The sequence below is a fragment of the Jaculus jaculus genome, chromosome 3 (assembly GCF_020740685.1).
Source record: "Jaculus jaculus isolate mJacJac1 chromosome 3, mJacJac1.mat.Y.cur, whole genome shotgun sequence".
In the NCBI taxonomy this organism is placed as follows: Eukaryota; Metazoa; Chordata; class Mammalia; order Rodentia; family Dipodidae; genus Jaculus; species Jaculus jaculus.
Genome location: NC_059104.1, coordinates 148,490,803 through 148,518,508, shown reverse-complemented (window position 1 = coordinate 148,518,508; position 27,706 = coordinate 148,490,803). Strand labels below are relative to the sequence as shown.

The window sequence follows — 27,706 nt, the reverse complement described above, 5'->3', positions numbered from 1 at the left end:
GCCTACTTGAACCCACAGCACACCAAAGAGGGACCCAAGCAGGAGCGCAGCAAAACTGAGACCAAAATCATCCCAAAAGGTAACTGGGCTGACACCAGGTCAGTACCCGCCTAATAAACCTGGTATATAGGCCTGACCAGAAATGCTAACTGCACCTTCCATATCAGGATAAATTATGTGTTAAATCTGATTTATTTCAGGGATTTTTGTTCAGGGAACAACAATCTTAAAATGTAAAGTCTCAGCCAGGTATGGTGAAGCACAACTTTAATCCCAGCATTTGTGTGTTTGAGGCCTCTCTGGAACTAGAGTGAACTCCAGGTTAACCTGGGCTAGAGTGAGATCCTACCTTGAAAAACCAAAGAATAAAAATAAATAAATAAATATGGGCCGGAGAGATGGTTTAGTGGTTAAGGCACTTGCCTGCAAAGTCAGAGGACCCCAGTTCGACTCTCCAGGTCTCACATAAGCCAGATACACAAGGAGGCGCATACATCTGGAATTCGTTTGCAGTGGCTGGAGGCCCTGGTGCACCCATTCTCTCTCCCTCTCTCTCTCTCTCTCTGCCTCTTTCTACCTCTCAAATAAATAAATAAATAAATTATACTTTAAAAAAAATAAATAAATAAAATGTAGTCTTGGGCTGGAGGGATGGCTTAGTGGTTAAGGCACTTGCCTGCAAAGCCGAAGGACCAAGGTTCAATTCCCCAGGGCCCACGTAAGCCAGATGCACAAGGTGGCGCATGCTTCTGGAGTTTGCTCGCAGTGGCTGAAGAACCTGGCATGCCCATTCTCTCTCTCTCAAATAAATAAAATTGTTTTTAAAAGTATAATGTAAAGTCTCAAAAAATAAAAAAATTTAAAAACCTACTTTTAAGAACCAGCCTTTCTGAACTGGGGAGATGGTTCAGTGGGTAACAGCATTTGTTATACAAGTGTGATGACCCGAGTTTGGATCCCTAGAACCCACATAAAATTCAATTCAATAGCACGTGCCTACAATCCCAGTATATCCACAGTGAGATGGAAGGCAATGACAGAGAATTCCTAAAAGCTCTCAGACCAGCTAGCCTGGTGTATCCAACGGCAAACGAGAAACTCTGCCTCAAATAAGATGGATTGTAAGGATGACACCTAAGATTGCCCTCTGACCTCCACAAATGCACTATGGCAAGCAAATGGTCACACTCATAAGAACACACACATACGTTCATAAAAGATAAAAAGATAGCTTAGAAACTAGTTAAAAAGCATTTCCATGTGCATACGTTTCTTTCGGCTTTCTTCTCTATTAGGTACAGCAGATTCCTCATGAGATTTTCTCTGGTAGAGCTCAGAAAGGCAACATGTTAATTCACTTTCAGTTTTAGAGGACTCTTCCTTATTAGCTGAGGCAGCCTGTAGTAACCTGTAATGTAAAGATATCTAGTATAAAGCCAACTTCTAATTTCCCAAATGCATTAAAAATAAACAGACATAGTGGCTCCCACCAGCACTCAGGATTACTATAGCTTTAGGTCAGCATGGGCTACATAGTGAGTTCCAGACAAGCCTGGGGTTATAGCAAGACACTGCCTCAAAATATCTATGACTCTCATCAAAAATAATTAGAGCTGGGCATTGTGGCGGAAGCCTTTAATCCCAGCACTTGGGAGGCTGCGATTAAATGGGCGCATCAGGGGCTCCAGCCACTGCAAATGAACGGCAGATACATGCGCCATTGTGCATCTGGCTTTCATGAGTACTGGGGAATAGAACTTGGGTCATTAGGCTCTAAGGGCAAGTGCCTCAACTCCTCAGCTATCTCTCCAGCCCTGATCTTAATAATCAATACACGTAGATGTAAAAAAGTTTTACCAAAATGATTCCATCAAATGTGAACTGGCACCACTAATATTAGAGAAAGGAAACCACTTTTCCACAACAGCAGGACTCCAGGGAATGGTGCGGCCAAGCTCCTGTTGGGCCCACTCTGGAACGGGGGGAACTATAAAGGAGCACAAGGACAGACAAGCAGGCATTAACAACATTGGTTCTTCTGCACCAAACCAACACAATTTGAAGTGTTTTGGGCTCTTACTCCTAGCAACAACTCCCTTTGTCTTATTTCTGAAATGTTACTTTTCTCTATTCTTAGAAATGTAGTCCCCTTTTTAAAAAGTGGCTTTTAGTACAAGAATGAAGAATACAGTGTTATAGGAACAGCCTCAAACTGCGGTTGAACAACTGTGCTGCACCAAGTAGATAAATCTCAAATAGTAACATGTGGCACTGTGTTGCTGTGCAAACTGCTGGTTGGAACACTAGTGAAAATTTGAGTGAATTCAGTAATTCTGAGAGATCCTTCTAAGACCTCAGACAAAGAAATGTTATGTAACCCAGAATCTTGCAGGAAAAACCCCAAACACTTGAATTGTATCCAAGCTCATATTGAGATTATCAAGTTCTAGGTGGAACCTTTTACTGAGAAGAGCTAAACAAAACACAATGCCAATTTTGAAAGGGCTTTCCAGTGTTATAAAGGTACACCTATATGAGAGTCTCCTCCTATATATTAGTATATGCAACTCTTAGGACATATTAATTCTAAGTAGACAAGCAAAGCTTCATGGTGAGTACTTATCTGGGCTAGGCAATGATGTATGAGGACCTCATTGGGATGGAGTTCAGTGGCAAGACTGGACAGTAAGTCAGCACACTCACTTATATCCTCCAAGAAACTATGGACCAGGCTAAGCAATGAACACTGGTAAAACAATCTAAATTTTTTTTTCCCCTAAATTTTCTTTGACAGTATTCTAAAATTAAAGCCATCTCTTTTCTTCTTCCAGGCTGACTGGAATTCACTATGCAGTTTTACAGGGCCCATGATCTAAGGGATCCTCTGCCTCCCAGGTGCTGGAATTAAAGGCATGAACTAGCCCCAGCTACAGTTTTTTTTTTTTTTTTTTGTTGTTGTTGTTGTTAATTGACCCACAATTTTGATTAGGGTTGCTGTTCGACCAAAAAAAAAAAAAAAAAAAATCAGATAAAGCCCAGCAAAGGTTTAGAAGTGTAAAGAACATATTCTCCAGTTAGTACATTTGCTCCAACAATGCTGGTTCCCTAAAATCCATCTATCCTATTTATCACTATTTATCTATCTTTATTTATCTGCCCTTTTGTTGGAGAACTGCTGGGAGGAAACTGCTGAAGAGACAGGAGGAGGATTGGGGTTCAACGCCAGCCTGAGCTATACATTGAAAAAAAAAAAAACAAAACAAAAAAACAAAAAACACAACAATTGGGGCCTGGAGAGATAGCTTAGCGGTTAAGTGCTTGCCTGTGAAGCTTAAGGATGCCAATTTGAGGCTCGATTCTCCAGGACCCACATAAGCCAGATGCACAAGGTGGCACATACATCTGAAGTTTGCTGGCACTGGCTGGAGGCCCTGGCATGCCCATTCTCTCTCTCTCTTTCTCTTTGCCTCTTTCTCTCTGTCTGTCACTCTCAAATAAATAAACACAAAAAATTGTACCCTTTCCACCCCAACATCAAAATTCCTACTTCCTACCTTAATACTATAGCACTTGTCTTTCAAATGAACTACATGATTTTCCTCATTCATTTATCTTCCCTGACTAAATACATTGCATAAAGAGCAGCACTTGTCCATATTGTTCTCTAATGTATTTCCTGTGCCTACAATAGTGCCTGTGGTGGTTTGATTCAGGTGTCCCCTATAAACTTAGGTGTTCTGGATGCTGGGTTCCCAGCTGATGGAGATTTGGGAATTAACATCTCCTGGAGACGATGTACTGTTGGGGGTGGGCTTATGGTTATTTTAGCCAGTTTCCCCTTACCAGTGTTTGGCACACTCACCTCTTCCTGTTGTCTACCTTATGTTGGCCAGGGGGTGATGTCCAACCTCTGCTCATGCCATCGCTTTCCCCTGCCATTGTGAAGCTTCCCCTTGAGTCTATAAGCCAAAATAAACCTTTTTCCCCACAAGCTGCTCTTGGTTGGGTGATTTCTGCCAGCAACATGAATCTGAGTGCAATAGTGCCTGATATAAAGCAGACCCTCAGTATATTTGCTGAATAAATGACTGAAAGTAAGGAGGAGCAAGTTGATTATATTTAAATCTACCTAGAATAATTAAGGTTTGTATCATCTTAGTAATAAAGCAAGTAAATTGTAAGGTAGAATCACTATAGTTTTTTTTTTTTTTTCTCTTCACAAAAAAATGTTTTTATTTATTAATTTGCAAGCAGAGAGAGATGGAAGAGTGACAGAGAGACTGGACACGCCAGGGATCCAGCCACTGTAAATGGACTCCAGATGCACGCGCCACTTTGTGCATCTGACTTTACATGGGTACTGGAAAATCAAACTTGGGTCCTTAGTGAATCACTATAGTTTTATATGTACTATCTTGTAAAATCGTTAAGAATGTTAGCATATAAAATAGGTTTCATTATATTTCTTTGCTTTTTTATTATGACATTTTTAATGTATATCATCGTACCTTACTCGTTTATCCTTCCACTCTAACCTGTCCCCACTACCTGCCTCTAGCTTGTCTCCTTCCTACTCCCAAATGGTCTCCAACTGCCTTCATGTCACAGGTCTGTATGTATATAGATACTCTATGAGAGAAGTCTTTCTTCCCCATTACACTGTAGCTATCCCTCTCCCCTCCCATTTCAACCTTTTCCTCCCCTTCAGTCCCATCCTTTTGCTTTTATGTCTCTCTCACACACACATGCTATCTTTACTCAATATATTAAAAGCTAGACTTCACCTAATGATTAATTTCAAACTGGTTTTATAGTCTTCAACCTTCTTATAACAGTTTCAACTTCTTCCTTTATTCCTTTTTCTTTACTTTTTTTTTTTTTTTGTTGGGACAGTCTCATACATCCCAGGCTAATTTCCAACTTGCTATGTAGCCAACAATGACCTTGAACTCCTGACCCTCCTCCCTCCCAAGGGCTGGGATTGCAGGTGTGTACCATCATGCCTGGTTTATGCAGTGCTGGGGAATCCAACTCAGGCTTCATGTATCCTAAGCAAGAGCTCTACTAACTGAGCTATATCCCCAGGCCCTGATTCAATTTCTATAGATAGTGATTTAAATTCCACTGCAACTTGCTTTTATCTATCTTACAACATCCTAGGGTTCTACTAAGTGCATGATTAAAAATGTTGTGATGGGGCTAGAGAGATGGCTTAGCAGTTAAGTGCTTACCTATGAAGCCCAAGGACCCTGGTTCAAGGCTCAATTCCCCAGGACCCATGTAAGCCAGATGCACATGGTGGCACATACATCTGGAGTTTATTTGCAATGGCGGAAGGCATTGTTGCACCCATTCATTCTCTGTCTGCCTCTTTCTCTCTCTCTCAGTCTGTCACTCTCAAATAAGTATAAAGAAAAATAAACAAAAAAATTTTTTAAAATGTGATGCAGAAATAGACTGCAAACCACCCGACTATTTTACTTACTGGCTTGAAAGCTTACCAGAAGATGGAGGATCTTCAAATGAATTATGAATCTGGCTTAGTACATCATCCACAACACCTGAGAAAAAGGAAGCTGTATCCTGGGGACCTTCAGGCACAACTGTTTGCAGAAAATGTCGTTGAAACTCAGTCTCTTTGTTGTAGAGCACAGTGAGTATCATAGCATTAGCAGAGAGAGGGGAAATGACCCCAGTGATGGTGGGCCAGTCCTCACCAGGGTCCACACTGGCAACCTACAAAGAGATTCTACTTAGTTGATGCCAAAAACATAGCCTAGTAAAACAATAATAGTTGGCTATTAGAAGCAGAGAATTTGCTAATCCTAGAGTCTTTTAAGTTTCAAGTAATAAGAAAAACCTTATGATGCCAGGAGTATTTACTATGTAGTTACGTTTTCTTTATCATCCCAACTTCAGTGTATGTGCTGTCTTAGCAATCACAGCTTCCTACATACTTATATACTCACTGCATCCTCATAACTACATTATCATTCCTAAAGCCAGGCATGGTGGTGCATGCCTTCAAAAAAATTTGTATTAATGCTGGGCGAGGTGGTACATGCCTTTAATCTTAGTACTTGGGAGGCAGAGGTAGGAGGATCACTGAGAGTTCAAGGCCACCCTGAGACTACAGAGTGAATTCCAGGTCAGCCTGGGCTAGAGTGAGACCCTACCTCGAAAAAGAAAAAAAAAAAAACTGTATTAATTATTTATTTGTAAGCAGATTGAGAGAGCGAGGGAGTGAGGGAGGGAGGGAGGGAAAGAGGGAGGGAGGAAGCGCATGAGCGAGCACAATAAGATACAGAGAATGGGCACACCAGGGTCCCTAGGCACTGCAAACAAACTCCAAATGCATGCACCACTTTGTACATCTAACTTTATATGGGTATTGGGAAATTGGACCCAGGTTGTTAGGCTTTGCAGGTAAGCACCTTAACCACTGATCCATGTTTCCAGGGTAGTGAATGCTTTTAAAAATAAAACAAAACAAAATATATTTTATGTATTTATTTGAGAGAGAGAGAAAGAAAAAAGAGCAGCAGATACAGAGAATGATTGAGGTGGGGAGGGGATATGATAGAGAATGGAATTTCAAAGGGGAAAGTGGGGAGGGGGAGGGAGGTTATTACCATGGGACTTTTTTTATAATCATGGAAAATGTTAACAGAAATTGAGGAAAAAACAAACAAAAAAAATTAACATTTTTCTGTTATCTCATTTGTCTGGTGCTAACTCCCTCTCCGTTGGAGAATGTGCTTCTCTTTTCAGATAGATGTAGCTCCTAAGGAGAGAGCCACCCATCATACCTCAAAAGGGCCCGGCTGAAACTAAGAACAATTGGTGAAACAAGCAAGGGTGCTGTTTTCTTGGTGAACTGGGTACCAGCACAAGGGTGAAGGAGATCAACACAGAGAAAAATCAACTCCTACCAAATCAGAGATCCAGAGACTCAGAGGCCCCCAGCAGATCATCACTGAAGCAGACCAAAAATGAACCCAACATGGCTCAGGGAAATTTTGCGGAAGAGGGGGCGGAAAGAATGTCAGAGCCACATGTTGGGTCATGATATGCAGACATTTATCCTACCCATAACTGTGGGCTCACTCCAGAATGCATGACCCATATACTTCAACAAGGAGGGGCCAAGGGGAGGGGATACGTAATGGATGAGCCTAATAATGGTATCAAATTGACTGTATTTGCTGAAGACAAAACTAATTAATAAAAAAATTAACATTTAAAAAAATAATAATTAAACAATGTAGTATTCTTTTGATCAGAGTGTGCAACTCTTAGAACAGCACCTGTGTAGAGACAGTATCTAGAATATTTTTCTAGGCTCTCTGGCCACAGGATCCAGAAGAAAGATGCTTCCTATATTACAAATGCAAAGAAAACAAGGAATTTGCTGGAAACTTAAAATAACTATCACTTTTAAGTCAAATCTGGGCTTGTGTTCCTTCGCATAAGACATTTCTAAATCTGAGTAACTACTGTAGTATTACTACATTTAATTTTATAGTGTAGTTCTTTTTTTATTAAAAAAAGTTTTTAAATCTTTATTTATTCTGACAGAGACAGGCAGAAAGAGAAAGAGGAAGAACAGACACATCAGGGCCCCTAGCCACTGCAAACGAATTCCAGATGTATGTGCCACCTTATACATCTGGCTTATGCGGGGTACTGGAGATTAATGCTGGGTCCTTAGGCTTTGCAGGCAAGTGCCTTAACTGCTAAGCCATCTCTCCAGCCCTAATGTAGTTCTTTCTTAAGCACTCACGTTAAAATTAAATAGTAAAATATTTAACAAATAATGAGCAATCACCCATCACTTCAGTCTAATACAACCATTCCATTTGGCCAACTACCTTTTCATCTGTGTAAACTCAAATTATTTAGCCTAATTAGATTCAAGGTGCATGCAATTTTACAAATAGTTTCTTCATTAATGAGCATTGTTCTTATGATACTACAGTGCAAACAGTATTTGCAAAACATCATTAATTTTACCAAGACTATATTAGGCTAGGCAATCCTTGACACTTTATAAGAATGTTTCTCATTTCAGTGTGCTATTAGAGAACAATCACTAAATATGTGGAGGACACCTACCAGATGTAACTCTTCAGCAGTTAGCCTGCTTACTAGCTGTTGAAATGATAGCCTTTGAATTGACTTGTGCTCCTCTGGACTTTGTAGCATCCAGCTGTCAGTGCCTAAAGTGCCACTCACTGGGAGAGACCACTGGGCCACAGAGCCTTTCAGAAAAATTCTGACTGGCTTCTGAAAATGTCTCTGATGCATGGCTAAGGGTTCTAGGGAGATTGTCCATGTTTCTTGAATCTCTTTATCTGTTAGAAATAAAAGAATATTAAAATATCTGAGAGTTTCTAAACACAGATTTCAAAGAAAGGAGGAAAAAAATCAGTTTCCCTGTTGTAGTTTTGTGTATCTTTACTTAGTTCATATTTCAACCCTTATATTCTATTGTCTGCAAGCTATTAGCCCAAGTTCATTTGGCTTTATGGGAAAAACTGCATACAAATGGATGTGGCATCAGAACTTCTCATGTGAGTTAGAAATATGTACTCTAGCAACTACTTAAAAGACTCCCTGCTAGGCATGGTGATATACACCCATAATCCCAGTACCTAGCTAGGAGGCTGAGGTGAGAAGACAGAATTCCATGCTAATCTGGCGACACAGTGAGATCCGTCTTAGAAAAAAAGAACCAGACGTGGTGGCACACGCCTTTAAGCCCAGCACTCGGGAGGCAGAGATAAGAGGATTGCCATGAGTTGGAGGCCACCCAGAAGACTACATAGGAATTCCAGGTCAGCCTGGACTCTACCTCAAAAGAAAAGAGAAAGAAGGACCATCATTTCCCCTGTCATCATGGAGCATGCCCTTGAGTCTGTAAACCAAAATAAACCCTTTCCTCCCACAAGCTGCTCTTGATCAGGTGCTTTTTACTAGCAATGAGGAACTGACTCCAACCAAGGAGGCTGCTGTTCGCAGCCATTACACACCTGGCCCCTGTGAGGAAAGGAACCCAGTCAGCTTAACTGGCTACAGGTAACTAAGATTTTTTTTTTTTCCCTCAAGGTAGGGTCTCATTGTAGTCCAGGCTGATCTGGAATTCATTATGTAGTCTCAGAGTAGCCTTGAACTCATGGCGATCCTCCTACCTCTGCCTCCCTTAAAGGTATGCACCACCACACCCAGCTTTAAGATTTTTTTGTTTAAGTTATTTGCTAGCCAGGCATAGTGGTTCACAACTATAATTTCCAGTACTTGAGAGGCTGAGAAAGAAGGATCACCATGAATTCAAGGCCAGAACCAGACTGGGTTAGTCAGTTCCAGGTTAGCCTGGACTAGGGTGGGGCCCACACTCAAATCTCTAAAAGTTAGCCAGGCATGTTTGTGCCTGTCGGGAGGTAGAGATAGGAGGATTGCTATGAGTTCAAGGTCACCTTGAGACTACATAGTGAATTCCAGGTCAGCCTGGGCTAGAGCGAAACCCTACTAGAAAAACACCACCACACACACACACACACACACAAAATTACTTGCTTACCTTTACTAGGGAGGAATAACGTTCCTTCTATCCGTGGAAATGAGGCATCATACTCAGGAGAATTATAAAGCAAACAGTTTAAAGCTGCATCAGTTGGCAGAGCGGGGATCCAAGGGGAAAGGCGAGGTTCATCTAACAGCTTGCCTTCATTCCCCAGCATTGTTTCTTCAGCCTTGGGAAAACCCCGGCTGAAAGTTTCAGCTGGCAATACAGTGCCTCCTCCGAGACGGAGCAGTTCACAAACTGTCCAGTATCCAATGTGGTCTGGGGATTCCCACAACTAAAATGGATATGACAAAGAAGGTCAGGTTAGTATAAACTAGGCACTCATGAATAAACAGAAAATTAGGAGCAAGTTGACACCAACATTAAAGGATCAAATGACACAATTAATATACTTGTTGAACGAAACACAATTGTAGCTAGCATCTATTACTATATAGCCCAAGAACATCATTTCTATATTTTGTGTTCAGGAAAACATTCACTTTGTTAAAATACACATTTATATTTTCTGTCAAAGAATAGAAGTAAAAATCATTGGGTATAAAGCAGGAATGGTGCACATGCCTTTAATTCTTGAGTGGCAGAGGTTGGAGGATCACTGAGAGTGTGAGGCCACCCTGAGACTACATAGTGAATTCCAGGTCAGCCTGGGCTAGAACAAGATCCTACTTCAAAACAAATAAAAAAATCACTGGGTATAAATCATAAAAATTTATAAACTTTCAGAAGGAATAAAAACCAGGCATGGTGATACATACCTATAGTCACAGCACTCAGGAATCTAAGGCAGAATTGCTGAGACTCAAGGCCAGCCTGGATTATTTTACCTTGTGTTAAAAAAAAAAAAAAAAAAAAGGCCTAAGAGGGCGTGGTGGCGCACACCTTTAATCCCAGCACTTGAGAGGCAAAGGTAGGAGGACTGCTGTGAGTTCAAGGCCACCCTGAGACCACATTGTGAATTCCAGGTCAGCCTGAGCTAGAGTGAGACCCTACCTTGAAAAACAACAACAACAAAAGGCCTAAGAACCAAAAGGTCTTTTTTTCTAATTTATTTTCAATGCTCCAATTGAAGTTGTCATCATCTCTTAGCAAACTTTTTCGTGTGTATGTGGCACTGGCGATTGAAGAGGGTCGTAAGCATGCTAGGTAAATACTCTACTGAGCTACAGCCCCAGCCCTCCTTTTACTGTTTTTCATTTTGAGATGAAGTCTCACAAAGTTGCCTGGGGTTGGCCTTGCTTAAACTACTTCACAGACCAAACAGGCCTTGAGCTGAAGTTCAGCCCCAGAACAGCTAAAACTGCAAACCTCTACTACCAGATCCAATTGAACTACTTATGTTTGTTTTAGTTTGGCTTCTTCAAGGCCAAAGGTGGCCTCAAACTTGAGATGCTCCTGCTTCAACATCCCAAATTCTGGGATTATAGGTGTGCACCATCATGTCCAATCTTACCCCTGCCTCTGACCTTTCCTCTGTGAATCGAACCATTCCATATTTTTCCAAATCACACACTTCATCTTAATTTTTTACTGTTTTTGTTTTTTTCTAGAGGGAGAGAGATTCACTATGGTGGAGCCAGGGCTTCTTCCCACTGCAAATTAACTTCAGATGTACGTGCCACACATTGTGTATCTGGCTTTATGTGGGTACTGGGGAATTGAATCTAGGCTATCAGCCTTTGCAAGCAAGTGCCTATAACCAATGAGCCATCTCTCCAGGCCTAATCACTTGGCTCTTTAAATACAAATGTTCGGAGGTTTTTCTCTGTCTAACAACCTGGGTTCAACTCCCCAATACCCACTTAAAGTCAGATGCACCAAGTGGCATATGCATCTGGAGTTTGTTTGCAGTGGCTAGAGGCCCTGGCATGCCCATTCTCTCTTTCTTGCTAATAAATAAATAAATTTTTGTTTTTGTTTTTTGAGATAGGGTCTTACTCTAGCCCAGGCTGACCTGGAATTTACTACGTAGTCTCAGAATGGCCTCGAACTTAGTGATCCTCCTACCTCTGCCTCCCGAGTGCTAAGATTAGAGGCGTGTACCACGCCTGGCCTTAAAATATTTATTTAAAAACCTAGCTTTGGGCTAGAGAGATGGCTTAGTGGTTAAGCACTTGCCTGTGAAGCTTAAGGACCCCTGTTCAAGGCTCGATTCCCCAGTACCCACATAAGCCAGATGCACAAGGTGGCACATGCATTTGGAGCTCGTTTGCAGTGGCTGGAGGCCCTGGTGCACCCACTCTCTCTCTGTCACTCTCAAATAAATAAATAAATAAAAATTAAAAAATAAACCTAGCCTTGCTGGGCATGGTGGCACCCACCTTTAATTCCAGCACTCCGGAGGCAGAGGTAGGAGGATCACCGTGAGTTTGAGGTCAGCCTGAGACTATGTAGTGAATTCCAGGTTCCAGGTCAGCCTGGGATACAGTAGAACCCCCACCTTGAAAAAAAAAAACAAAAACAAGCCGGGCGTGGTGGCGCATGCCTTTAATCCCAGCACTCGGGAGGCAGAGGTAGGAGGATTGCGTGAGTTCGAGGCCACCCTGAGACTCCAAAGCGAATCCCAGGTCAGCCTGGGCTACAGTGAGACCCTACCTTGAAAAAACAAAAAAACAAACAAACAAAAAACAAAACCAAAAACATTTTAAAAAAATTTAAAAAACAAAACAAAAAGCTAGCCTCGGGCTGGAGAGATGACTTAGTGGTTAAGGCACTTGCTTGCCTGGGAAGCCTTAAGACCCATGCTTCACTCTCCAGGTCCTGTGTAAGCCAGATGCAGGCACACAAGGTGGTGCATGCGTGTGGAGGTCGATTGCGGTGACTGGAGGCTCAGGTGTACCAATTCTCTATCCCTTTCACCCTCCCACCCCCAACAGCCAGCATAAGAAAAAAAAAAAAAAAGGCCAATCTGTTGGGCTTGCCTCAAAAAAAGAAGAAAAAGGAAAAAAGAAAACCTAGCCTTTTTCCTTCACACACAGAATACTGAACTTCAGCCAACATTCTCTCAACAAGCTTGTGTGACCTCTATGTGACAGATAATGACAAGACACTGTTCTGGGATCTTCAAAACTGGAGGAAGAAAAAAGTAATAACAAACTAACAACCTCACGATGTAACATTACACTGTCACTATGGGAATATGAAGGAGAGTAACACCCTAGAGTATGGTTAATAACTATAAACCATGCATTGCTATTGAAGCCAGGTGTGATGGCATATACCTTTAATCCCAGTACTCGGGAAGCAGAGGTAGGACGATCGCTGTGAATTCAAGGCCAGCCTGAGACTACATAGTGAATTCTAGGTCAGCCTGGGCTACAACGAGACCCTACTTCAAAACAGCAATAAATAAGTGAGGAGGAGGAGACAAGCATGAGAGCCTGACTTCAGATCCTAACACCCTCAAAAAAGCCAGGTATGGAGGCACACGCCTATGACCCCTGCACAGGGTTCAGCGAGACCCTGTCTCAAATAACAAGGTGAAGGGCTGGAGAGTTGGCTCAGTGGCCAAAGGCATTTGCTTGCAATGCCTGATGGCCCCGGTGCAATTCCCCAGCATCCACATAAAGCCAGATACACAAAGTGGTACATGTGTTCATCTGTCTGGAGTTCATTTGCAGCCCAAGAGGCCCTGATGCCTGGTGTGTCCATACTCACTGTCATCCACTTTGTCTCCCAAATAAATAAATAAATAAATAAATAATACAAAGTAGAGAGGAAGACACTCAACATATCAACCTCTGGCCTTTGCATGTATGTATATGCATACACCGATGTATAACATACACATACATACAAAATAACATAAAAAGAGAAGCTGGGGGCTGGAGAGGTGGCACAGCAGTTAAGGCATTTGTGTGCAAAACCAAAGGACCCAGGTTTGATTCCCCAGAACCCACATAAGCCAGATGTACAATGGGACACATGTGTCTGGAATTTGTTTGCAGTGCCTGGAAGTTCTGGTGTACTTATTCTCTCTCTCTCTCTCAAATAAATAAATAACACCTTTAAAAAAATTTTATGAGAAGCCAGGTGTGGTGGCGCATGCCTTTAATCCCAGCACTAAGGAGGCAGAGGTAACAGGATCGCTGTGAGTTCAAGGCCATCCTGAGAATACAGAGTGAATTACAGGTCAGCCTAGACTAGCGTGAGACCCTACCTCAAAAAACCAAAAAAAAAAAAAAGTTATGAGAGAGAGAGAGAGAGAACTGGCATGTCATGGCCTCCAACCACTACAACTAAACTCCAGACAAACACACCACCTTGTGCACATGTGTGACCTTGTGTGCTTGCATTACCTTGTGTGTCTGGCTTATGTGGGACTTAGAGAGTCGAACATGGGTCCTTAGGCTTTGCCAAGCACCTTAACTGCTAAGCCATCTCTCCAGCCCTAAATAAAAATATTTTTTTTTAAAAAGAGAAGCTAAGTGTGATATTATACCCCTGCATTCACATCAGAGGCAGGATTGTGATTCCAAGGGTAGCCTGGGGTATGTTAAAGAGAGGATCCTATTTCTCACACACAAAAAGTAATCTGAAACTTTGCTTCAGTTCAGATACCAATATGGAAAGAGCTGAATAATCAATGAGTATTTACTGTTACCATCCATATGGCTCACTACTATGGGAAAAAAACAGCAAACTAGTTGAAGCTACAGATCCTAGTTTTTTTCCTGCCAAAGGGATAGAAAAAAGGTGTTGAGCACTCAGAAGGCAGAGGTAGGAAGATCACTGTGAGTTTGAGGCCACCCTGAGACTACATAGGGAATTCCAGGTCAGCCTGAGCTAAAGTGGGACCAACCTTGAAAAACCAAAAATAAAAAAAGTAATATATGCACATAATTTTTAAAAAACATTTTTATTTATTTGAGAGAGACTGTGTATGGACATGTTGGGGCTTCCTGCTGCTTCAAAGGAACTCCAGATGCATAATGCCACTTGGTATATCTGGCTTTACATGGGCACTGAGGAGTTCAACCTGAGTTGTGAGGTTTTGCAACCAAATGTCTTTAACCACTGAGCCATCTCTCCAGCTCTATATGGACATAATTTTTAAAGCATATATACATTTTAAATTGTTATGTATATTAGAGTGACAGGTGTACCCTAGTGGTAGTTATAAATTTGTAGTTATAAATATCCACTGGACAGTAAGCTTCAAGACAGCAGACACAAGGATATGATGGAGAATGGAATTTCAAAGGGGAAAGAGGGGGGAGGGAGGGTATTACCATGGGATACTTTTTATAATCATGGAAAATGTTTTTTTAAAAATTGAGAAAAAAGGGCTGGAGAGATGGCTTAGAGGTTAAGCGCTTGCCTGTGAAGCCTAAGGACCCCAGTTCCAGGCTCGGTTCCCCAAGTCCCACGTTAGCCAGATGCACAAGGGGTCTGGAGTTCGTTTGCAGAGGCTGGAAGCCCTGGCGCGCCCATTCTCTCTCTCCCTCTATCTGTCTTTCTCTCTGTGCCTGTCGCTCTCAAATAAATAAATAAATAAATAAATAAATAAATAAATAAAAATATTTTTTAAAAATGAGAAAAAATAAAATAAGATTTTTTTAAAAAAAGACAGCAGACACACATTTCTTTCGTTCCTTAAAGCAAACTAGCCCCTAGCATATACCTAGAAGTTGTGCCATAAATATGTGATGAGTAAAGCAGAAAATGTGTCAGGGATCTCCCATTCATTCTATTCCATATTTGGACATGTTTTGTGTGTTTGCGTTTCTCTGTCCCAGTATGATTCTAGGTTATGTTTCTCTCAGGTCTTCCTGCCAGGAGAGCTCCCTAAGGCTGGAGCCTACCTAAGTCTTCCTTTAGCCTCTATGGTGGGGCTGAGCAGAGGATATGGAGCAGGGAAAGACTGAGGTCAGTAGAAAAATATTCCAGAAAAGCTTAACATTATTTGAAGGACATTTCCTGTAAGAGGAGGAAACAGATGTTGTGAGACGGAAAGCCTCAGAGAAGACTCTCCCCCCTCAAATAGTGATAGGTCAGTCCTGGGCTGGGGTGGATCTTTCAAAAGTCTGTCAGCCTACTTTATCCCCCCCCCCCCCCCCCCCCCCCCCGCCACCGCCCCACCCAGCCCCCCAGCAAAGCAGGTTCTCACTCTAGCCCAGGCTAAGCTGGAAACTCACTCTGTAGCTCAAGGCTGGCCTAAATTCAGCCTCCCAAGTGCTGGGACTAATGGCATGGGCCACCCTGCCTGGCTTTTTTTTTTTTCCTTCTAGTTTCAGCCTACTTATTTTATTGCCATCCCCAAAAGAAGGGCTGGAGAGATGGCTTAGCTATTAGGGTGCTTGCTAGCAAAGCCAAAGGACCAGTTTCAATTTCCCAGTACCCACATACGATCAGATGCACCAGGAATGCATCTGGAGTTCATTTGCAGTGGCTAGAGGCCCTGGAGTGCCATATTTTTCCCTCTCTCTCTCTCGTAAATAAATATTTTTTAAAAAGAAAATATTTTCTCCAAGCCCCATTCGCTAAGCTTTCTTTCTAGCCAGTACTGGACATAATAATAGTACAATTTCAGAAGACTTTGATAAGATTTGATATCACTGACCACAAGCCTAGCTGGGTATATGTAGCTCAGGGTTCTTGCCTAGTAAGCACAATTCCCAGCATGGCATAAACTGGATATGGTGGTGCATGTTTATTGGAGGAAGGAGGATCAGAAATTCAATTTCATCCTTGGTTACATAGTGAGTTCCAAGCCAACCTGTGCTTCATGAGATCCTGTCTCAAATTTGAAAAAAAAAAAAAAAATCCCGCCTGGTGTGGTGGCACATACCTTTAATCCCAGCACTCAGGAGGCAGAGATAGGAGGATTGCCATGAGTTTGAGGCCACCTGAGAATACAGAGTGAATTCCAGGTCAGCCTCAGCTAGAGAGAGACCTGACTTCAAAAAACCATAAACACACAAACAAACAAAAATCCCAAACCAAGAAATCAAGCACTTATGTATCATATACTGAGTCTAACACTTGATTTCTAGGCCTTCATTTTATCTATCCATCCCCTGAAACACTTTTTGCCAATTCCTTTTCATGACAAACCACTGTTGCTTTCTTTTTGAATTTGCCAATCCTTTGGGGAGTTCTTAAAAGAAAGTACACTAATTTTAACTTAAAACAACAACAACAACTTTTTTTTTTTGAGACAGGGTATCATGTTTCCCAGGATGGCCCTGGAACTTCCAAAGTATATAGCCAAGGATGACCTTGAACCTAATCCTCTGCCTCTACCTCCTGAATGCTGGGATTCTAGGCATCTGCCCCATGTCCAGCTTACAATGGAAATATTAACACACTATATCATTACTGGTTTTAAAAGTGCCTGTTGGAGGGCTGGAGGGGCAGTTAATTAATGCGCTTGCCTGCAAAGCCAAAGGACCCAGGTTCAATTCCGTAGGATACATGATAGCCAGATGCACAAGGGAGTGCACGCACCTGGAGTTCGTTTGCAGTGGCTGGAGGCCCTGGCACGCCCATTCTCTCTCTCTCATCAAATAAATAAATAAATATATTTTTTAAAAAAAAGTGCCTGTTGGAGCCAGGCATGGTGGTGTATACTTTTAATCCCATCACTTGGGAGGCAGAGGTAGGAGGATAGCTGTAAACTTGGGGCCACCAAAGTCATAGTGACTAAAGTGAATTCTAGGCCAGCCTGAGATAGAGGGAGACCCTTCCGGGGGGAGGGGGGGGCGGAAGTGGGCTGGAGAGAAGGTTTAGCAGTTAAAGCAGTTGCCTGCAAAGCCAAAGGAGCCAGGTTCAATTCTCCAGGACCCACATAAGCCAGATGCACAAGGTGGCGCATACGTCCCAAGTTTGTTTGCAGTGCCTGAAGGCCCTAGAGCACCCATTCTATCTGCTTCTTTCTTTCTCAAATAAAATAAACATTTCTGTTAAAGGTGCCTGTTGAGCTGGAGAGATGGCTTAGCCATTAAGGCATTTGCCTGTGAAGCCTAAGGACCTAGGTTCAATTCCCTATTAGCCAAGTAAGCCAGATGTACAAGGGGGTGCACCTTCTCTCTCTCTGTCAAATAAATAAATAATATTTTAAAAAAAAACAAAACCTAAAACACAAAGAAAAGAAAAAAAAGGTGTCTGTTGATTTTCCATCTGAATGTTGTAACTTAACCTACTCCTGATTTAGTGATATGTATAAGTGGAAGCACATCTTTTTTTTAATAAAACTTTATGCTTTTTAAAATTTTTATTTATTTGCAAGCAGAGAGAGAGAGAGAAACAGGAAGAATGGGCTGGTGCCAGGGCCTCTAGCTACTGCAAGGAACTCCAGATACATGTGCCACTGTGCATCTGGCTTTATGTGGGTAATGGGGTCATTAGGCTTTGCAGGCAAACTGCTGAGCCATCTCTTCAGCTCAAAGCACATCTTTTGCCTGTTTAACCCACCTTCCAAAACCTTCTCATAGATTAGAATGCAATCTACACTGAAGACTTGACCTAAGGGTTGGCCTCTTCTTTCTGACTTCTGTTCTCTCCATAGCTCACTAGGACTCAGTGGTCCTGGTTCCTTTCTTTCTAAAACTAAGCTCATTTCTAACTCACATTCTTACACCTGGTCTTCTCTATTCCTGGAATGTTCTTTCCCAGCTTCACATTCCTTCTCTTTCATGGTTCAATTCTTGCTCGAAAGGGCCTTCCCCAGTACCACCCAATATACAACAGCCACCTGCCTCTCATTCCCCTGCCTAACCTGCATCCCCTCCCCAGCTTGTCTAATTCACAGCATGATTTGAAGTTCTATCACTTATTTCTTCATCTGCTTACTATATTTTCACACTAAAAGGTAAACTCCATTTAAACCATTATATATTTATCCAGATGGCTTATGAATGAATACGTGTTAGCTAAATGATGTAATGTGAAGAAAATAATAAGGATAAAAAAACACAGAGGTTGCCAAGTTCTGGTTGGCAGACAGCACTGTGCACCACTGCTGGTTATCCTCAGCTACATAGTAAGGCCAGCCTGGATTACATAAGACCCTATTTCACAGCAAATAAACAAATACACATATAGAGTACTTAAGAGGAGCAAGGGGTTTCACTGCCTCAACAAAAACCCAGGTTAAGCTGGGCATGGTGGAGCACACCTTTAATCCCAGCACTTAGGAGGCAGAGGTAAGAATTTCAGGTCAGCCTGGGCTAGAGTGAGAACCTACCTTGGGGTGGGGGGGGAATCCAAGTTAGCCATTTAAGATTAAGTTTGTAAGAACAGATTCATTTAGTTCACAAATAATTACTGAATACCCACTGTGGGGTACACAAAAATCTGTAAGATCTGGTACCAGCCTTGAGATCTTTCTTATCTTACTAGGTAGTCTTACTGGCCTCAAACTCATGGTACTTCCCTCTGCCTCAGCCTCCAGTGGGCCTCCATCAAAGTATTTCGATTAGATGGAAAGTGACAGGTGTGAACGACTGGAACAATGGAGAAAGGGTAAGTGCCAGAGGAGGTGGGGAGGGCAGCATGGAAGTTCGGAGGCTGAACTGCCTAAATGCCATTTGGGCAAGGCCTTAAAGGTTAAGAAAGATTTTGACTGGCTTGGAGGGGGAAGGACTACAGTTTCCAGGCTGACCGTGCCGCACAAGACAAAACAGTCACGGCTAGATTACGTCTGCTGGAACATATGTGGTGCGTAGGAAAATAAAGTGTGAAACGGCACGCAGCACCCAAACTTTTATTTAGTGGGCATCCAGGAGCAAACTTTTTGGGGGGGCGGGGTGAAAACTGCCCCTCTCTGTGGCGGCAGGCCTTTCTTTCGGAAGGGACACAGGGATCCCGCTCAGTTCTTTTTGGGTCTACAGCTGCTCGGCGGAGGATGCCAAGTTCTAGTGGGCAGGGCACGGTGCGCCAGATGTGAAGAGTGCCACCACCTTACCTTAGACCACTCGGTGGAGTCCACCCAGTACAGGGTGATATTTCGGGCGATCATGACCTCCTGGACTCTCTTGGGCAGGAGCTTCTCGGTCACCTGTTTGGGAGTGAGCACCCCGCGCTGAGCCTGGGCCTGGCACCCGGACACGAACTGCAGCAGCTCCCGCTGCGAGTGCGGACAGGGCGCCAGGAGGAAGATGGTGTTCCCGAAGCCCCCGAGCGCCGCCTCGGCCTCGCGGGCCTCGCTCTCGGCGTCCAGCAGTCTCCTCCCGCTGCTGCGCAGGATCGGCTTGGTGGGCGAGGTGATCTCGGGCCGGTCCCACTGGTAGTCTAGCAGGGTCTCCATGAGGGCGCCGTGCGTGTGGGTGGCCCTGGGAGCCGGGCCGGGCAGGTGGGCGCCGCGAGGGCCGTCGCCGAGCCTGACCTCCAGCTCTTCCTCGAAGTCCTCCCACGAGCGGGTCCCCAGTTCTCGGAAGTCAGACACGCGGGACGGCCGGCTCCGCGCCCCCTGCGAGTCAAAGAACTTGAAGGCCCAGTGGAGCCGGGCCAGGCCGAACCGACAACTCAGGTAAGTGAGGAGGCGCAGGGCCACCAGCCGCACCGGGCTGTGGCGAGCGGCGCCGCCCGCCGTGTCCACCAGAAGCATGACCTTGTGACAGCACGCCATGGTGGTCGCCGCCGCCGCCGAGCGGCTCCACCCCGGAGACGGCGCTGCCCTTGCCTCGGTGCTCGCTTCAGAGAACCAGCGCCATTCACCGCTTTCCCCGAGGAGCCCTACTAAAGCTCCCGCGCTCTCCCACAGCTGCTGCTATTGGCGGAGCTAGCTCCCAAAGGTCCGCGCTTATTGGCCCGTTTGCCTTACGTCTAGTACGTATGCACATCCATCTTTGACGCTGATTGGAAGGGCCATGTGGAAAGCCTCAGCGTGATTGGTGAAGGATGTGGCTGTGGGCGGGACGCTTGGAGGAGCTGAGCACTCATTGGCCTGAGGCTTCGTTTTAAAATTTAAAGAGGCGGTACTTCGGGGGAGTGTCTAGAAGCTCCGGAGGACTGATGCAGAGGCTGGTGTTTGGGCGACCGTGCGCAAGCGTACGAGTGCACTGCCAGGAGACTGGGGATGTTTACTAAAATCGTGAAAACTTGGTGTGGGGAAGGGAATTTGGGATAGTTTGAATTAATCTGGTTTAAAACCATTCTTAAGCTTTTAGGGAACAGAAAACGGTGAAGGCTTTAATTTTTCTGTAAAGTTAAACTAATTAAAAATTAAAATATTTGTAATCCCAGTACTCGGCAGGCTAGGAACACGAGTTCGAGGACAGCCTGGGCTACAGAGCAAGGCGTCATGAGCAGGAAGGGCCTTGGATATTCTGCTGAGAAGGATAACAAGCCAGTGTAGGATTTTGAGGATGGAAGGGATATGATACGATTTGTATTGTTTTTCTTTTTAATTTTTACTTGTGTGTGTATGCACTAGGGCCTCTTGCTGTTGCAAATAAATGCCAGACACATGTGCCACTTTTTGCATTTGGCTTGACATGAGTACTGGAGAATCAAACCCAGACTGGCTGGCTTTGCAAATAAACACTTTGAACTGCTGAGCTATCTCTCCAGCTCTTGGTTTGTGTTTGGAAAAAGAGCACTCTGGGTCCTAAGTGGAAAGTTGAACATGATTAGAAAAAATAGAAGCAGTATAGCTGGGCAAGGTGCTGCACACCTTTAATACCACACTTAAGAGGCAGAGGTAGAAGGATCACGAGTTCGAGGCCAGCCTGGAAGTACAGAGTGAATTCCCAGGTCAGCCTGGGCTACAGGGAGACCCTGCCTTGGAGGTCCTGCCTCACTGGCTTCCTGTGTCACTGTTCCAGCAGGCAAGGGAAAGATGTCTTTATCTTGTAAAAGATGTGGAAGTCTGAGCTTCTCAGTTGGCCACATGACCACTAGATAGGAATGAGAGTACTAGCTTTCCACATGGCCTTCTCATACTACCCTGGTCAGAGACCAGACTGCCTCATTACAGCCAGGTGAGGGTAGATGTCTAGGTTCCCACTTGGCTTTTTCACTATTTTTTTCTGTGGACTTCCATTTTATTTTTAAGTTTGTGTATGTGGGAGGGGGGACTTGCATCTGTGTATGTATGTGGACATGTGTGTGAGAGTGTCTGTGTGTGTACATGGAGGCCAGAAGTAGATGTCAAGTGTCTTCCTCAATCACTTCCCACCTTATGTATTAAGATAGTCTCTCACTGAACCCAGAGCTCACAGGTTCAGCTAATTTAGTAGCCAGTTTGTCCCAGGGATTCTCCTGTTTCTCTCGTCCTAGTGCTAGAATTACATGTGCATGCCACCATGTCGGGCATTTATGTGGGGCTGTGGGATCCAAACTCAGGTCCTCATGCCTGGGTGGTATGCACCTTATTGACTGAGCCAGCTACCCCAGTCCAGGACTTCTACTTTGACTAGAATGATTAGTATCTAAAAGTTGTTAACTTGTGGGGCTGAAGAGATGGCTTTGTGGTTAAGGCAGTTGCTTGCAAAGCCAAAGGACCCAGGTTCAATTCCCCAGGACCCATGTAAGCCAGCTGCACAAGGTGGTGCGTGCATTTGGAGTCTGTTTGCAAGGGCTAGAGAACCTGAAGTACCCATTCTCTCTCTTTAAATAGGTAAATAAATAAACTATTTTAAAAAGTTGCTAACTTGTCCCTTGGCTAGACAGAACAGGCTTTTGTTTGTCTGTGTTAGGTTGTCAGTTTCTCTGGATCCATTTGGGATATATGAGGCAAAACAAAACCCAAGTAACTTGTTGCCAGGTTATTCTATTAGGCCCAAGGTCTCTGTCCAGTCTTGGTTTCGGCAGGCTTTCAATATTTTTGTTTATCTATAGAACATATAGGAGTTTTAGATTGACAGTAGAGGGAACAGGCATTCAAGGCATCTTCTCCTTTTTGTCTGGAGCTGGAAGTCAGGAGCCATTTTTTCTTTCTTTTCTTTTCTTTTTTTCTTCGAGGTAGGGTCTCACTGTAGCTCAGGCTGACCTGGAATAATTCACTCTGTAGTCTCAGGGTGGCCCTGAACTCATGGCGATCCTCCTACTTATGCCTCCCAAGTGCTGGTATTAAAGACATGTGCCACCACGCCCGGCCTTTTCTTTCATTTTTACTGTGTGTGTATGAACATGTGCATGCCACAGCACATGTGTGGAAGCCAGATAACAACCTTACAATGTTGGTCCTTTCCTCCAACTTTCTTTGAAACAGGGTCTCTGTTGGTGCATTTGCCTCTCGTAAGGCCAGTCTAGCTAACCTGTGAGCTTTGGGATTTTTCTGACTCTGCCTCTCACTGCCATAGGTATGTTGGGATTATAGATGTGTGCACCACTTTGCATCTGGCTTTATGTGGGTATTGAGAATCAAAGTCAGGTTTGCAGCCTTGTGGAGCAAGCACCTTTCAACACTTTAAACATTTCCCCAGCCTCTAGGAGCATTTTTTTTTAATTTTTTATTTATTTATTTGAGAGCGACAGACACAGAGAGAAAGACAGATAGAGGGAGAGAGAGAGAATGGGCGCTCCAGGGCTTCCAGCTTCTGCAAACGAACTCCAGACACGTGTGCCCCCTTGTGCATCTGGCTAACGTGGGACCTGGGGAACCGAGCCTCGAACCAGGGTCCTTAGGCTTCACAGGCAAGCTCTTAACCGCTAAGCCATCTCTCCAGCCCCCTAGGAACATTTTTAAAAAATATATATTTATTTATTTATTTGATTCAAAGAAAGAGGCAGAGAGAGAGAGAGGGAGAGAGAGAATAGGCATGCCATGGCCTTCAGCCACTGTAAACGAACTCCAGATGCATGTGCCTTCTTGTGTATCTGGCTTACGTGGGGACCTGAAGAATCAAACCAGGATCCTTCAGCTTTGCAGGCAAATGCCTTAACTGCTAAGCCATCTCTCCAACCCAGCATTATTTTTATCATAACATTAAGATGCAAGATTTTGGGGTTCAGAGAGGGCCTGTGAACACCAACTTTTGGGTCTTTATCTGATTTTAGCACAGAATTGATAAAACAGACTCTGAGAAGAGTAAATTATGAATCCTGAGGTTTGTTGTAGGGAGGGGATTAAGATCCAGGGAGGAGGCTAGCTGAAAGACTCAATTGAGAGAACACTCCTTGACCATCTGGAAAGGGAGAGGGGAGACTGTGAGAATCTCTACCACAGAAAAATCTCCTGGGCTAAAAGGGCTCTGGAGGAGACACCCTCCTACACAAACACACACGGAAGGGAAGGCAAAGCAGAAGAACCAAAAGGTCTGCTTGACATAAAACAATAGAGAGAATTAAGAAATAGTGAAGGAGCCAAGTGTGGTGGAGGGTCGCCTTGAGTTCGAGGCCACCCTGAGAGTACATAGGGAATTCCAGGTCATCCAGAGCTAGAGTGAGACCCTAACTTGAAAAACAAACAAACAAAAAAAGAAATAGTGATGGACGCAGAGAGCAAAGAAGAATCATACATGTGATAAAGTAAGAAAGCATCCCAAAGCAAAATACATGTAAGAGGCATACAGGAAAATACACAGGCAGAAGGAAGTACCCTCACCCTTCCCAGAGCAGAGACAGACTTACACACCACAGGCAAAACTACTGTGGCTAAGCTCCTTCATATGGATCAGACATCCATTTAGTGAACATTGTTATCAGACTCAGGTGTGTAAGGAAGATTGGTTCATGGACTCAAGGGGCTGATTCAGGAGGAGGCCAGCCCACATGGGTGTGCTGAGCTGAGGAAGAAGTGGGAAGTTTTTGTTGGGGAGTGTGGCTTTCAGCCTTCTTGGATGACACTGGATCAGACATGGGTCCTAGTACTGCCAGGGCAGGCCTTTGTCCCTGGCTGACTGCATATAAAAAGCTATCTTAGGCCAGGCGTGGTGACACACTCCTTTAATCCCAGCACTCCAGAGGCAGAGTGAGAAGGATCACCCTCAGACTATGTAGTAAATTCCAGGACAGCCTGGGCTGGTGTGAGACTCTACCTAAAAAAAAACAAAAACAAAAACAAAAACTATCTTTCTCATGTTTCTCCTTCAAAATAACATTGGATTTCAAGACTCCCCTTGAGAGTTTGTCTCAGTTTCTAATTTGACTTCTAAGAGAACATTACAAAGGCTTTTCACTTCACTGTGGCTAGATACTTGACAGAAGCAACAGTAACTTACATGAAGAAGGCTTTATTCTGGCTCATGGTCAGAAGGTCCAGTCCATCCCAGCCAGGGAGGTTCGTGGTCAGAAGGTCCAGTCCATCCCAGCCAGGGAGGTTCGTGGTCAAAAAGTCCAGTACATCCCAGCAGGGAAGGATCATGGTCAGAAGGTCCAATTCATCCCAGCTGGGGAGGTTAGTAGTCAGAAGGTCCAGTCCATCACATCAGGGAAGGTTGGTGGTCAGAAGGTCCAGTCCATCACAGCAGGGAAGGGTCGTGCCCAGAAGGTCCAGTCCATCCCAGCAGGGAAGGCTCATGGTCAGAAGGTCCAGGCCATCACAGCAGGGAAGGGTCATGGTCAGAAGGTCCAGTCCATCACAGCAGGGAAGGGTCGTGGTCAGAAGGTCCAGTCCATCACAGCAGGGAAGGGTCGTGGTCAGAAGGTCCAGTCCATCACAGCAGGGAAGGGTCATGATCAGAAGGTCCAGTCCATCACAGCAGGGAAGGGTCATGATCAGAAGGTCCAGTCCATCACAACAGGGAAGGTTCGTGGTCAGAAGGTCCAGTCCATCCCAGCAGGGAAGGGTCATGGTCAGAAGGTCCAGGCCATCCCAGCAGGGAAGGGTCATGGTCAGAAGGTCCAGTCCATCACAGCAGGGAAGGGTCATGATCAGAAGGTCCAGTCCATCACAGCAGGGAAGGTTCGTGGTCAGAAGGTCCAGTCCATCCCAGCAGGGAGGGATCGTGGTCAGAAGGTCCAGTCCATCCCAGCAGGGGAGCGTGGTTGCTGGCGCAGCTTCATCTATTGGTACGCATGAGTTGTGCTACAACTTGCCCATGTCTCAGTGGATCAGGAAGCAGAGAGCTTGGTCAGGAAGCAGGCCAAACATACCCCACAGGGTCCCACCCTCAAACATTCATCCTGGCCAGCCATACCTCCCACCCCAAAGGTTCTACTTCCCAAAATAGTGGTTACACACGAGTATGTGGGAGACATCTCGTATTCAAGCCATAGCAGGCAGAAACTTTGTCTTTATATCCATAGTGCCTAGCAGAATACTTTATTATTATTTTATTTATTTATTTTGGTTTTTTGAGATAGGGTCTCACTCTAACTCAGGCTGACCTAGAATTCACTATGTAATCTCAGGGTGGTCTTGAACTCACGGTGATCTTCCTACCTCTACCTCCCCAGTGCTGGGATTAAAGGCGTATGCCACCATGCCGGGTTTACTTTAATTTTTGAAATTAGAATTTTAAGCATGTATTTCTCTGTAGACATTCATGCAGATACTATAATCCACCACCAGAGGGCAGCAGAAGCAACATTCAGCATAAAACTTTCTCCAAACATTACGGAACACTTGAGTCTCCTTTGGAGACATGGCACTCCTTTTTCTCCCCATAATAAAGAGAAGTCAGGTATTTCTAACACCTAGTGGGACAGTCACAATTATGGGCATTTCTCACTGTAATTCTGAAAGGCAGGTGTTATTTCCTTTCTGTTACAAATGTGGAAACCGAGGCTCAGCAGACCTCTCAGCCAGGAAGAGAGTACACTAAAGACCTGGATGATTCTAGTGGCTGCTTCTCCCAAGAAATGCGAGGCCACCGCCTCCCTCTAGTAGAATGGGCATGCAGTGCTCTGGGGACCTGGAGGCCCTGGCTGCAAATACTGACTGGGCAGCACCCCTCTACTTCATACCCAGCAAGCCTCTGAGTCCTGGCGTGTCCCCACTTCTCCTTAATGAGAATATAATGTACTCTGCCTTTAAGGGCTGAGTGGTCTGTGGCCAGGACCAGCTCCATCACCCGTGAAAAGTTAAATGTGGGCTGGAGAGATGGCTTAGCGGTTAAGCGCTTCCCTGTGAAGCCTAAGAACCCCGGTTCGAGGCTCAATTCCCCAGGACCCATGTTAGCCAGATGCACAAGGGGGCGCATGTATCTGGAGTTTGTTTGCAGTGGCTGGAGGCCCTGGTGTGCCCATTCTCTCTCCCTCTATCTGCCTCTTTCTCTCTCTATCCCTCTCAAATAAATAAAAATAACAAAAAATTAAAAATAAAATAAGAAAACTAGGACACTTCTTTCAAAAATTAAGGAGTTTAGCTTGGTCTGGTGGTCCACACCTGTAATTGAAGGCTGAGCCTGGGAAGCTAAGAGGATCCTTGTGAGTCCAAGTCAGCCTGGGCTACACAGTAAGACCGTATATCCAAACAAAACAAAATAAGTACATTAATTAAATAAAATAAAAATCAAGCCCCTAGATAAATAAAAACCAATTCCTCCAAAAAAGAACAACAACAATGATTTCAATCCTGGTAGCACCTGGAAGGCTGAGGCAGGAGGATTGCTGCAAGTTTGAGGACAGCCTTGATTACACAGTGAGACTCTGTCTCAAAAATTCCCACAGTAGGGGCTGGAGAGATGGCTCAGTGGTTAAGACGCTGTCTGTAAAGCCTAATGATGGGGATTAAGCGCCCGGTACGCATGTAAAGCCAGATGCACAAAGTGACGAGTGGGTACACATATCTAGAGTTCCATTGCAGAGGCTAGAGGCCCTGGCACACCCAGTCTGTGTGTGTGTGTGTGTGTGTGTGTGTGTCCCTCTGCTTACAAATAAATAAATTTCAAAAATAACAGTAGCAAATAAAAGTTAACAATTTCAGTATGGCACCATCAGACTACTCAACCAAGTCCAGGGTCCTTCTAAGCATGAAGCCTAGATAAGTGTTTTTATCTCTACGATGAGATTGGGTTAGAATAGTAGTTCTTGACTCTGTTTACTTATTAAGAGATGCAAGAGAACTTTAAGTGTCCAAAGCTGGCCCCACCCCGCACAAGCTCTAACCTAACTCTGGTGAGGTGGAGTCTAGGCTCCTGAGAACATTCTGTCTCATTTTAAGACTATATAAACTGGGCATGATGGTGTATGCCTTTAATCCCAGCATTGGGGAGGCAGAGGTAGGAGGGTGGCCATGAGTTCGAGGTTACCCTAAGACTATATAGTGTATTCCAGGTCAGGCTGGCTAGA

The 27,706-nt window shown here is 44.2% G+C and overlaps 1 protein-coding gene and 1 pseudogene across 2 annotated transcripts in view; both read right to left on the bottom strand.

Annotated features, from left to right (window-relative positions):
• Ticrr (TOPBP1 interacting checkpoint and replication regulator) overlaps window positions 1–20,156 on the bottom strand; it is a 48,082-nt gene extending 27,926 nt beyond the window's left edge. For both annotated transcript variants that reach the window (XM_045145998.1, XM_045145999.1), the window contains exons 1-6: window positions 19,494–20,156; window positions 9,581–9,860; window positions 8,116–8,354; window positions 5,502–5,736; window positions 1,858–1,987; window positions 1,269–1,408 (exon numbers count right to left, since the gene is read on the bottom strand). In XM_045145998.1, the coding sequence (XP_045001933.1) occupies window positions 1,269–1,408; window positions 1,858–1,987; window positions 5,502–5,736; window positions 8,116–8,354; window positions 9,581–9,860; window positions 19,494–20,156 (1,687 nt within the window). The remainder of the gene's footprint in view (window positions 1–1,268; window positions 1,409–1,857; window positions 1,988–5,501; window positions 5,737–8,115; window positions 8,355–9,580; window positions 9,861–19,493) is intronic.
• Window positions 8,988–9,078, bottom strand: LOC123459930 (annotated as a pseudogene).
• Window positions 20,157–27,706: the final 7,550 nt, after the last annotated feature.